Below are 13,018 nucleotides of genomic sequence, written 5' to 3' on the forward strand. Positions count from 1 at the left end.
TAAAAATAAAGAAAAGAAAAAGTAAAATAATAAAATAAATAAAATAAATAAATAAATAAAATAAAAATAAATAAAATAAATAAAATAAATAAAATAAATAAAATAAATAAAATAAATAAAATAATAAATAAAATAAAATAGTAAAGTAAAAGTAAATTAAAATAAAGTATAAAGTAAAGTAAAATAAAATAAATAAAATAGTAAAGTAAAAGTAAAGTAAAAAGTAAAATAAAATAAAATAAAGATAAAATAGCAAAGTAAAAGTAAAGTAAAAGTAAAATAAAATAAAATAAAATAAATTAAAATTTGGATTAGCGTTAACCTTAATTCTTGGACATGGTGCTTCCTGAGTGCTGATTTGCCACGGGGCAAAACCAAAACAGGCAACCCTTCAAAGACTTCGGGGTGCAAAATGAACACAATCTTGACACAATAGCTATGTTCCAATATCTAAAAGGAGACCACCATAAAGGGGAGGGAGTCAAGCTATTCTCCAAAGCACTTGAGGGCAGGAGAAACCACGGATGGAAACCCATCAAGGAGAGAAGCAACCTAGGACTCAGCAGAAATTGCCTGACAGCGAGAACAATCAAACAATTCAAGTTATTACAGCCGTAGACCAAAGACGCTGACAGTGAGAACGGATTCATCAGTGGAACGGCTTGCCTCCAGAAATTGTGCAAACGCCAACAGTGGGACGCTTTTAAGAAGAGACCGGACAGCCATTTGCCTGAAATGGCATAGGGTTTCCTGCCGGAGCAGGGGGTTGGGCTAGAAGACCTCCAAGGTCCCTTTCCAACTCTTCCGTCCTTTAGTTACACCGCGTGGTTACACCCGGCACTTTATTCCTATAGGGGGCAGTGTTTTGTTGTACTTATGCGTGTTCTAGAGGGAGTTGGAAGTAGGTGTCCTGTGTCCGGAGTGGGACTCCCCCCCTCCCCCTCCCCAAACTCCCGCGATCCCAGTTCACCGTCCCAGCTGGCTTTCGGAGTGTGCGCGGGGGAGAGATGTGTCAGTGGGCGGGGAGATGGGTGGGGGCTCCCCAGCCGGGACGGGAACCTTCCCCGTCCCTTGTCCCGCGCCAGCCGTCTGGAAAGCCAACATGGGCAGGTGGAAAGTGGTGCTTTGCAGCTGGCTGGGCGTCGCGGCGCTCCTGGCGCTGTTCCTGCTGGGTTTCTTAGTGGGTAAGAAGCGCGGGGCTTTTACTTCCACCGGGCCCTTTGGGGGAAGCGGGAGGCGAGGACCGGGGCGCAAGGAGGGTCTGGATCGGAGCGCAGCTGCGCCGATCCAGGACGCGTCGCGCGCCATACGGGATCTCTGACTTCGGCGTTGGCGCGTCACCCTGCTTAGGCTTGCCCGAGCTGGATTTCCACCGGCCCTTTGCCCGGCTGCTGACCCTCAAAGGGGTGTCCAGCTTAGGGAAAGAATAGGATCGGGGTGTGATGGGTGTGCGCGCGTTGGTGTTTCTTGCAGAGACGCAGGTTTTTACACTTTTTACAGATTAACAGAGTTGGAAGGGACCTTGGAGGTCATCTAGTCTAACCTTTACTAACCCTACACCTTTTCTGACAAATGACAGTCCAGTCTCTTCTTGAAAGCCTCCAGGGAGGAAGCTCCCACAACTTTTGCGACCTTCTGACAAGCAGAGTCAATGGGGAAGCCAGATGCACAGATACAGATTAAAAGGGTTGGAAGGACCCTGTAGGTCATCTAGTCCAACCCTCCCCCCCACCTCAAACAGGAGACCCTACACCATTTCTGACAGAGGGCAGTCCAGTCTCTTCTTGAAAGCTTCCAGGGATGAAGCTCCCACAACTTCTGAAGGCAACTTCTGTTCCATTGGTTGGTTGTTCTCACTGTCAGAAAATTTCTCCTTGTTTCTAAATTGAATCTCTCCTTGGTCAGTTTCCATCCATTATTCCTTGTCTGGCCTTCGGGTGCCTCGGAAAATAGCTTGACTCCTTCCTCTTTGTGGCAGCCTCTCAAATATTGGAAGACTGCTATCATGTCTCCCTTGGTCCTTCTCTTCACTAGACTAGCCACGCCCAGTTCCTGCAACAGTTCTTCGTATGTTTTAGGTTCAAAGTTCCCACTCAGAATAACTAGTTGCTTTTCTTCAGCCTAATTTATACTCCAGAATCAACCATCACTAGTGTTGGTGCTGAAGGATTTTAAGAAGAAATTGGACAAGCAATGGAATTGGACATCTAAATAGTGTAGGAGTCTCCTGCTTGAACAGGGGGTTGGACTAGAAGACCTCTAAGGTCTCTTCCAACTGTTATTCTCTTATCTCCCACAGCCACCACTCTTAAATGTCCTTACAGGCAGGACGACAGCACAATTTGAGCCTCCAAGTTTAAAGCAGGAAGTCCATAGGCTCAGAGGCCCTTTGCACATGCTCACTTGCGCTCTTTCCCTAAGGCTCAGGCCTTAGGGGAAATCCCCATTCTGGGCAAAGTTGTTGAACGGTGTGTCACCAGATATCTTCATTGTTTCAGCTTGCCCAATTTCCTGTAATGTAATGCTAATGGTTTTTATCCCATGATCAGCTCTTAAACTTAGTTCTGGATAATAATCAAATCCAGATTGCTTCTTGTAATCCACACCCGTGGCTTGGTTCCCAGGTTTTTGCGCCTGAATGTTCTTTTTAAGAGTTGGTTACCGTGAAGAAAATTCAAAGAAAGAGCTGTTGTTGTTGGTTTTTTTGTAAAAAATATAATAAACATGGATGGCTTTCACTGACGACCCAAAGGTTTAAGTGTAATTTATTTTTATCTGAATTTCTTCCTAGGACGATAACAATTAATGTTTCAATCCAAGCAAAACGTTTTATTCTGATTTGACATGTTTTTTTCCCAGCTGCCGTTGCACAAACAAGCCACGTGTGCAAATCCTAACGTTCCCCTAAAAAGCAAACTTAACCAAATTTAAAATTTCCTAAACTTGCTCCTGTTGTGGACAAGATGACCTTGATGAACCCAGTTGTTCCTTTCCTCATCCTTTCCCCCAATCCCCATGGGGGAGGGATGTGGAAAAATATAGCACGGACTTCCAAACTTTGCTTCGGCCGAATGTTATGTAATCCTTCTGGTGCACCCAAAACAAAAATGCATTTCAAAGCACAAAGAAAGCTTGCACAGGGTGCACAGAGGCAATAAAAAATGGCAACTTTAAGTCCTTAGCCAGTGGGACAGAGACATCATGTTATGCCAGTTCTCGGAGTCAATCATCCTTATTTTTTTTCTTTTCAAGGCACAATTTAAATCGCTCTGGCTGTGTTTCAAGGTTTTGTGTAACTCTCTATTCACTGCATAGCAGTGCTGTAGAATGGCTGTCCCAAGGAGTTGGGTCAGATTTGGGGACTGCAGGTGCTGTACTAATTGGGGTGGGAAGACCCAAGTAAGCAAGATGAACTGCTGGGGGCTCAGTGGTTAGAGTGCAGCACTGCAGGCTGCTTCTGCTGATCACCGGCTGCCATCAGTTTGGCAGATCGAATCCCACCAGGCTCAAGGTTGACTCAGCCTTCCATCCTTTTGAGGTGGGTAAAATGAGGACCCAAAATTGTTGGGGGCAAAAGGCTGACTCTGTAAACCGCTTAGAGAGGGCTGTAAAAGCCCTGTGAAGCGTATAGAAGGCTTAAGTGCTCTTGTTATGTCCTAACACTGCGTGCGTCTGATGAGCTATCCGTGTAACTCAGGGGTGTCCAAACTTGGGAACTTTAAGACTTGTGGACTTCAACTCCCAGAATTCCCCAGCCAGAATTCTGAGAGTTGAAGTCCACAAGTCTTAAAGTTCCCAAGTTTGGACACCCCTGGTGTAACTGAACTCATATCCCCTATTTGCAAGACAAATTTAGGACCAACAAACTTAGGTAGAAAGTTAGCACTCACCCCTCTCCTAGGGGAATGAAATATTTTGAGAAATATTAAAAAGGCAGAATATTACATTTCTCCGGATGAGAAATGGAGAAACGTGCGCTTGGGAAGCAGCCCCCACCTTCCTTAATAGCCCTCAGCAAATGTCAGCACTTAAGAGACAAGCAGGGGGGTGGACTAGAAGACCTCCAAGGTCCTTTCCAACTGTGTTATTCTGTAGTAACATCTCCAGTCCAGGTTCTAGGCACTGTCCACCATGGCTAATGTCACCTGGTCTGCAGTATAGGTTTCCTAGTTTTCCAGAGCTGTTGGGACAAATGATGCCTGACTAGCGTTTTTTTTTTAAACCAGCAGTAATCCAATATTTGTTATTTGTGCATCAAAATGCCAGATGTATCATATAGAGGTAGTCCTCGCTTAACCATTGTCTTATTTAGCGACCGTTACAACTTGAGGTTGCAGAATAAATGAAGCTACAATGGTGCTGAAAAGGTAACTTTGCAATCAGTTCTCACCTTTATGTCCTCTGCAGTGCCCCCCCACCCATGGTCACATGGTAGAGATTCAGGCACTTTGCAACCAGTGGGCCTTTATAACCAATAGAGCATCCCGTGGTCATGGGGTTACTATTTGCATACTTCACAGCCAGGTTCTGACGTGGTCAATGAAGAGCCTGCCAGTGAAATCACAAGTCACAGTCACATGATGTCTCACTGAATGATTGTGAGGCGATTTGCTTAATGGCTGTGGGAGAAGTGAGGTCACAAGTTAATGCAATAATACAATAGCAGAGTTGGAAGGGACCTTGGAGGTCTTCTAGTCCAACCCCCTGCCTAGGCAGGAAACCCTATACCATTTCAGACAAATGGCTATCCAACATCTTCTTAAAGACTTCCAGTGTTGGGGCATTCACAACTTCTGGAGGCAACTTCTGTTCCACTGATTAATTGTTCTCACTGTCAGGAAATTTCTCCTCAGTTTTAGGTTGCTTCTCTCCTTGATTAGTTTAGTTTAGTTTAGTTTATTAGACTTCTAGACCGCCCCCTCTCCCCGAAGGGACTCGGGGCGGTGTACAGGTACCAAATTAAAACCATACAATCAATAATAAATATAATTAAAATCGGATTAAATAGACCCCTGTACAAGTTTATAAAAATTAAAAACTTAACCTTAAAACCAAACCATGAAATTTAAAAATACAAACTGAGGTGGGAGAGCTGGAATTAGGCCAGGCCGGCTAGATGAAACAGGTGGGTTTTGAGCTTCTGGCGGAAGGAGCGGAGATCCGTGGTCGTTCTAATGTCAGGGGGAAGGTCATTCCAGAGGGTCGGGCCCATCACAGAGAAGGCCCTTCCCCTGGGCGTCGCCCGCTGGCACAGCCTAGTAGACGGCACCCGGAGGAGTCCCTCTCTGTGTGAGCGAATCGGCCGAAGGGATGTGTGGGGCAGAATACGATCCCGATTAGTTTCCACCCATTGCTTCTTGTCCTGCCTTCAAGTGCCTTGGAGAATAGTTTGACTCCCTCTTCCTTGTGGCAACCCCTGAGATAGCGGAAGACTGCTATCCTGTCTCCCCTAGTCCTTCTTTCTATTAAACCAGACATACCCAGTTCCTGCAACCGTTCTTGATATGTTTTAGCCTCCAATCCCCTAATCCTCTTTGTTGCTCTTCTCTGCACTCTTTCTAGAGTCTCCACATCTTTTCTACATCGTGGTGACCATGCCAAGTCCATTGCAATCATGTTTTTTTCACTTAACAACTGCGTTGCATAGCAAGAAGTTGCTGCTCCTAACTGTAGATGTTAAGCAAGGACTACCTACATGGACCGATTTTCATATATATATAATTTTTATTCAACATTTTCCAAACATTAAAATCACAACTAGCATTTTCTGAGCGGCTCGTTCTGCAGTTATGATCAAAAAAGCCAAATTGGGGAGGAGAGGAGGAAGGAAGAAAGTAGAGAAGGGAGGGAGGGAGAAAAGAAAGGGAAAACAATAGGTTGTGTTACGAAAGGAGGAAGGGATAGTAAATAAAGCAACCCAAACTGTATATTATAACCTATGAAATGAAATAATAAATACATAAGAATGATAAATGCAAAGAAGAATAACAATTATGTGAATGTATACTTAAAATGGTGTGTAAGAGAGTAAAAAAATAAAATAAAAACCTTTGAAATCAAAAAAGCCAAATTGGCAGTCATAACGATGGAATCAAAGCAACATTTTTTTTCTGTGCACAAATTATCAACATAATCAATTCCATTTTCAATATCACGTTGGGTGGGGGGTGTTCTTCTGATAGGCTGAATAATAAACTAACCAATCAATCAGACTCTGCACAATGCATGCAAGTATGTTGGTCTGATTAGACATGGCACCATATACGTATACTTTTTAAACCAATGCTTTTCAAACTTGGCAACTTTAAGACGTGGTTTTCGGCTCTCAGCCGGCATTCTGGGAGTTGAAGTCCAGACATTTTAAAGTTGCTAAGTTTGAAAACCCTGGTCTGGATGGTGGAACTCACTGCCTCGGGAACATTTGATCCCACTCTTTCCTTTTTTAGCAAGGTTTACGTCTCCTCGTAATGGGACCACTGAAATTTTTTTTATAGCCCAATTGTTATTGACCAAAGTATTTTAAATGTTTTGTTCTTAAAGAAAAGAAAAAAAAATGATCTTGTTTCGGAGCCCATGTTGAACATTATTTTCTAATGGAAAAACATAGGCAAAATGAATACTTAATACAAGGATCAACTTATGACTGTATTTTCACTGGCCCGTCACATACTTCCTGACAGTTAGAACAATTAATCAGCGGAACAGCTTGCCTTCAGAAGTTGTGAATGCCCCAACACTGGAAGTCTTTAAGAAGATGTTGGATAGCCATTTGTCTGAAACGGTATAGGGTTTCCTGCCTAGGCAGGGGATTGGACTAGAAGACCTCCAAGGTCCCTTCCAACTCTACTATTGTATTATTGTATTATTGTATTATTGTATTATTGTATTTGTAAGTCGGGATGGTCGTAACACGGGTCACCCACAAGATTGACCCAATGTTATGTATGACCTCTCTTATGGTGGTTATTAAGCAAATGCTGTGGTTGTTAAGCAAACACCACAGTCGCTAAGTGAACAAATAGTTCACTATGGGGCGTTTTTTTCTGAAAACGAAGTAAAATGCGATCACATGACTGTGGCTAACCTCAAACGGCCATAAATATGGTCACATGACCATGGGGTGGGGTGGGGGGCGGTGGCCCACAACCATCAGAACTGCAGACACAGGTTATAAATATCCCGGAAGAGGTCCATATAATTTTGAACAGTCACTGAGCAAGCAGTCATAAATGGAGGATTAGCTGTATTAAAGTTTTGATCCTTTTTCTCAAAAAGATTCAGGCAGGGACTTTCCCAGCCCCATCTAAAGGGGTCAGGAATCTCCTTTACGTAAAGTAGGGCTTTTTTTTGTTTTTTTGCAGGCCTGTATCTCTTCCTTGAGGCATAGACAAGGAAAGGAGAGAAAGAGAAAGAGCCGTCAACAAATAATCTGCTTGAGAGGGGTTTAAGAAAGATATACTCTATCTAATCATACATATACTGACTGCAGCGCGCATAACCTATGCACAGCATTGGAAAAAAGAAAATACACCATCAGAGCTAGATATAATCAGAAAAGTGTTGGCCTGTGCAGAAGCAGATAGGCTCACTTTGGAACTTAAAAATAAAGGGGAATCAGAATATTTTGAGGTATGGAATAGATTTTATGATTGGTATAAGTTAAGATGACAAGACTGGAACAAATGTATATATTGTGATCAAACAGAAGGACAGACAATGTATTAAGTAGATTAACTGTTAATGGTTGAAACTAGCTGTACATAATGTGAATATACGAACACTCCGACTCCGCGGCATTGCATTGTTTTAAATGTAAAAATAATATATATATATACATATATATACATACATACATACATACATACATACATACATACATACATACATATATATATATATATATATTAAAAAAACAAATACTCTGCTTGAGTTAGAGATGAGATGAGCAAATCGTAAGCTGTGTGCAGTTCCTCCAAAGAGTTTGCAAAGGATGTCTTTCCTGCCAGTGCAAACTTTTTTTTCCAAAGAATTTTTTAAATTTTTTTATTAGCTTACATACCATTTTAAGTATACACTCACATAATTGTTATTCTTCTTTACATTTGTCATTCTTATACATTTATTATTTCATTTCATAGGTTATAATATACAGTTTGGGTTGCTTTATTTACTACCTCTTCCTCCTGTTGTAACACCTTATTTTCCCTTTCTTTTCTCCCTCCCTCCCTTCTCTACTTCCTTCCTTCCTCCTCTCCTTCCCCTTCCTTCTTCCCTTACTTTTCTCCTACTACTACTCTTCCCCTTCCTACCCTTGCTCCTTCTCTTCCTCTCCCTTCCATCCTCCTCACCTCTTTCTTCTTTCCCCCGTCTTCCTTTCATTCTCTCCTCCTCTCTGCTAGTGTAAACTTTTGTTGCCGTTTTTAATCCCTACTGAACTCTCTGACCGAAATAAACCAAAAAACCCCAGCAGATTAACCAGTTTCCTTTCTCTCCTGCAATAATTCTTGGAGGTGCCACTTCCTTGTCCTTCTTCCTCCCAAAATAAATACTCCAGATGTTGCAATCTAATCAAGAGAAACCGGACTCCTTCATTAAGAAACCTGCCCTACAATGTTGGTGCTCACTTTGCCCCGCCAGACTCCAGTGGCAAAACAAAGGAGCAGGCTATACAATTATTTCTTTGTTTGTATCCTGTCTTTATTGTTGTGACAAATTGTCTCTGCGTTAATTGGTTTGTCAACTTGTGCTTATATTCTGAGTTATACAGTAGACTGGATTGTTTCTTATCTGACAATGATTTATGCGCACGTCTCATAATACGTCACACATTCTTTACTTTCCTTCTGATCTTCCGTTCGCCTGCCAAAGAAGGTGGGCAACATAGCTCTTGCCAAAATGTAAGATTTAGATAGCAAAGCTTTGTATTTTTACTTTCTTTTATATTAAAGTTGTTTATTGGAATATGTTTTTGGGTTTTATTTTCTGCTTATTCGGAAATATCCTGCCGACGATCCATACCTCATTAGTTCAGGGTGGAACTTCCCCTGACACAAATATCCCAAGGCATGGGACATATCTAATGCTCCTTCCTCCTCCTATTTTCCACACAACAACAACAACAACAACAACAACAACAACAACAACCCTGGGAGGTGGATTGGGCTGAGAGAGAGCGACTGGCCCAAAATCACCCAGTCGGCTTTCATGCCTATGGTAGGACTAGAACTCACCATCTCCTGGTGATAGGTGTAAAGTCATACACCTGGATTTCATTGTTAAGGTGAATTTACCCTCTTTCTAGCCTGATGCTTCAACCACTAGACCAGTTGTTCTCAACCTGTGGGTCAGGACCCCTTTGGGGGCCGAACGACCCTTTCACAGGGGTTGCCTAAGACCATCGAAAACATATATTTTCGATGGTCTTAGGAAACGAGACACCAATTTTATGCTTGGGGGGTCACCACAACATGAGGAACTGTATTAAAGGGTCGCGGCATTGGGAAGGTTGAGAACCACTGTTCTAGAACAGAGTGGCTTTTCCCCAAATTCTCTGTTAAAAGAACATAACTAATCTTATGACTGTCACTGATGACATTTGTATCTTATGCTTTATGCTGATTATATTTTGTGAGTATGATCATCGCATCAACTTGTTGCTTGCATGTATGCGGAGAGCTTATGCACCGGAGATAAATTCCTTGTGTGTCCAGTCACACTTGGCCAATAAAGAATTCTACTCTGCCCTGCTCTGCCCTACCCTATCCTACCCTACCCTATTCTAAGGAAGAGACTGCATACACACCCCTGGGCTGCATCAACAGAGGAATAGTATTAAGATATTCAGTGGTGTTTATTACTACTACTATCCTGTACCGGAGACAAATTCCTTGTGTATTCAATCACACTTGGCTAATAAAGAATTCTATTCTATTCTATTCTATTCTATTCTATTCTATTCTATTCTATTCTATTCTATTCCATTCCATTCCATTCCATTCCACTCCACTCCACTCCACTCCACTCCACTCCACTCTACATTGAGGCTCCGGTCATCAAATATCCCTCTTACCGTTTCTAGACAGCAAACATTTTCTGATGTTAGTCTAAAGCAGTGTTTCTCAAACTTGGCGACTTTAAGTCCTGTGGACTTCAACTCCCAGAATCCCCCAGCCAGCATAGCTGGCTGGGGAATTCTGGGAGTTGAAGTCCACAGGACTTAAAGTCGCCAAGTTTGAGAAACACTGGTCTAAAGTAGCAGCTTTTTGCAGGATTACCAAGAATTGCACCATGTCTCTCTAAATTTCGGAGAGCACTAACTCTAGCATGTTGTAAGGGTCTCCCCACAGTAGTCCTGTGGCGCTGATATGAAAAAAAAAGTCCCAGATGAGCTGAGATTGTGCCCCTGTGGGCAAGAGACCATTGAAACCACAGCTCATGTCCTGTTATATTATATCCTCCGTAATTATTCACAGACTCATTTTATAACTCCCTACCTGCTATAATATCCGAGAATTTCTGATTTCTTTCATGTATAGCTGTTACTATTGGGCTCAATATGATACAGTTTCTCTGAATGTAGGAAAATTCCTCTGTACTGTCCCAAAATTCAGATGCTCATCTATGATCTCATCACTAGCAGTATATACTACTACTACATCCTGCTCTGATTTATTCTATCTATCTATCTATCTATCTATCTATCTATCTATCTATCTATCTATCTATCTATCTATCTATCTATCTATCTATCCTATCTATATATCTATCTATCTATCATCTATCTTCATTATCTATCTATCTATCTATCTATATCTATCTATCTATCATCTATCATCATTATCTATCTATCTATCTATCTATCTATCATCTATCTATCATCTATCTATCTATCCTATCTATATATCTATCTATCTATCTATCATCATTATCTATCTATCTATCTATCTATCTATCTATCTATCTATCTATCTATCTATCATCTATCTATCATCTATCTATCTATCTATCATCATTATCTATCTATCTATCTATCTATCTATCTATCTATCTATCTATCTATCTATCTATCTATCTATCTATCTATCCTATCTATATATCTATCTATCATCTATCTTCATTATCTATCTATCTATCTATCTATCTATCTATCTATCTATCTATCTATCTATCATCTATCATCATTATCTATCTATCTATCTATCTATCTATCATCTATCTATCATCTATCTATCTATCCTATCTATATATCTATCTATCATCTATCATCATTATCTATCTATCTATCTATCTATCTATCTATCTATCTATCTATCTATCTATCTATCATCATCTATCTATCATCTATCTATCTATCTATCTATCTATCTATCTATCTATCTATCTATCTATCCTATCTATATATCTATCTATCATCTATCTTCATTATCTATCTATCTATCTATCTATCTATCTATCTATCTATCTATCTATCTATCTATCTATCTATCTATCTATCATCTATCATCATTATCTATCTATCTATCTATCTATCTATCTATCTATCTATCTATCTATCTATCATCTATCTATCATCTATCTATCTATCCTATCTATATATCTATCTATCATCTATCATCATTATCTATCTATCTATCTATCTATCTATCTATCTATCTATCATCATCATCTATCTATCATCTATCTATCTATCTATCTATCTATCTATCTATCTATCTATCTATCATCTATCTATCATCTATCTATCTATCTATCTATCCTATCTATATATCTATCTATCTATCTATCATCTATCTATCTATCTATCTATCTATCATCATTATCTATCTATCTATCTATCTATCTATCTATCTATCTATCTATCTATCTATCATCTATCTATCATCTATCTATCTATCATCTATCATCATTATCTATCTATCTATCTATCCTATCTATATATCTATCTATCTATCATCTATCATCATTATCTATCTATCTATCTATCTATCTATCTATCTATCTATCATCTATCTATCTATCTATCATCTATCATCATTATCTATCTATCTATCATCTATCTATCTATCTATCATCTATCATCATTATCTATCTATCTATCTATCTATCTATCTATCTATCTTTCATCTATCTATCATCTATCTATCTATCTATCTATCTATCTATCTATCTATCTATCATCTATCTATCTATCTATCTATCCTATATATCTATCTATCTATCTATCATCTATCATCATTATCTATCTATCTATCTATCTATCTATCTATCTATCATCTATCTATCTATCTATCTATCTATCATCATCTATCTATCTATCATCTATCTATCTATCCTATCTATCTATCTATCTATCTATCTATCTATCTATCTATCTATCTATCTATCTATCTATCTATCATCTATCATCATTATCTATCTATCTATCTATCTATCTATCTATCTATCTATCTATCTATCATCTATCTATCATCTATCTATCTATCCTATCTATATATCTATCTATCTATCATCTATCATCATTATCTATCTATCTATCTATCTATCTATCTATCTATCTATCTATCATCATCTATCTATCATCTATCTATCTATCTATCTATCTATCTATCTATCTATCTATCTATCTATCTATCTATCTATCTATCTATCTATCCTATCTATCTATCTATCTATCTATCTATCTATCTATCTATCTATCTATCATCTATCATCATTATCTATCTATCTATCTATCTATCTATCATCTATCTATCATCTATCTATCTATCTATCTATCCTATCTATATATCTATCTATCTATCATCTATCATCATTATCTATCTATCTATCTATCTATCTATCTATCTATCTATCTATCATCTATCTATCTATCATATATCTATCTATCTATCTATCTATCTATCTATCTATCTATCTATCTATCTATCTATCCTATCTATCTATCTATCTATCTATCTATCTATCTATCATTTATCATCATTATCTATCTATCTATCTATCTATCTATCTATCATCTATC

The 13,018-nt window shown here is 39.2% G+C and overlaps 1 protein-coding gene across 1 annotated transcript in view; it reads left to right on the forward strand.

The window, feature by feature from the left end:
- The first annotated feature begins 1,090 nt into the window (after positions 1-1,090).
- LOC309390714 (N-acetylated-alpha-linked acidic dipeptidase 2-like) overlaps positions 1,091-13,018 on the forward strand; it is a 54,250-nt gene continuing 42,322 nt past the window's right edge. The window contains exon 1 of the mRNA XM_081950352.1: positions 1,091-1,184. Within this exon, the coding sequence (XP_081806478.1) occupies positions 1,103-1,184 (82 nt within the window). The 5' untranslated portion in view covers positions 1,091-1,102. The remainder of the gene's footprint in view (positions 1,185-13,018) is intronic.

The sequence above is a fragment of the Natrix helvetica genome (genome assembly GCF_964273705.1).
Source record: "Natrix helvetica genome assembly, chromosome: 4".
NCBI lineage: Eukaryota > Metazoa > Chordata > Lepidosauria > Squamata > Natricidae > Natrix > Natrix helvetica.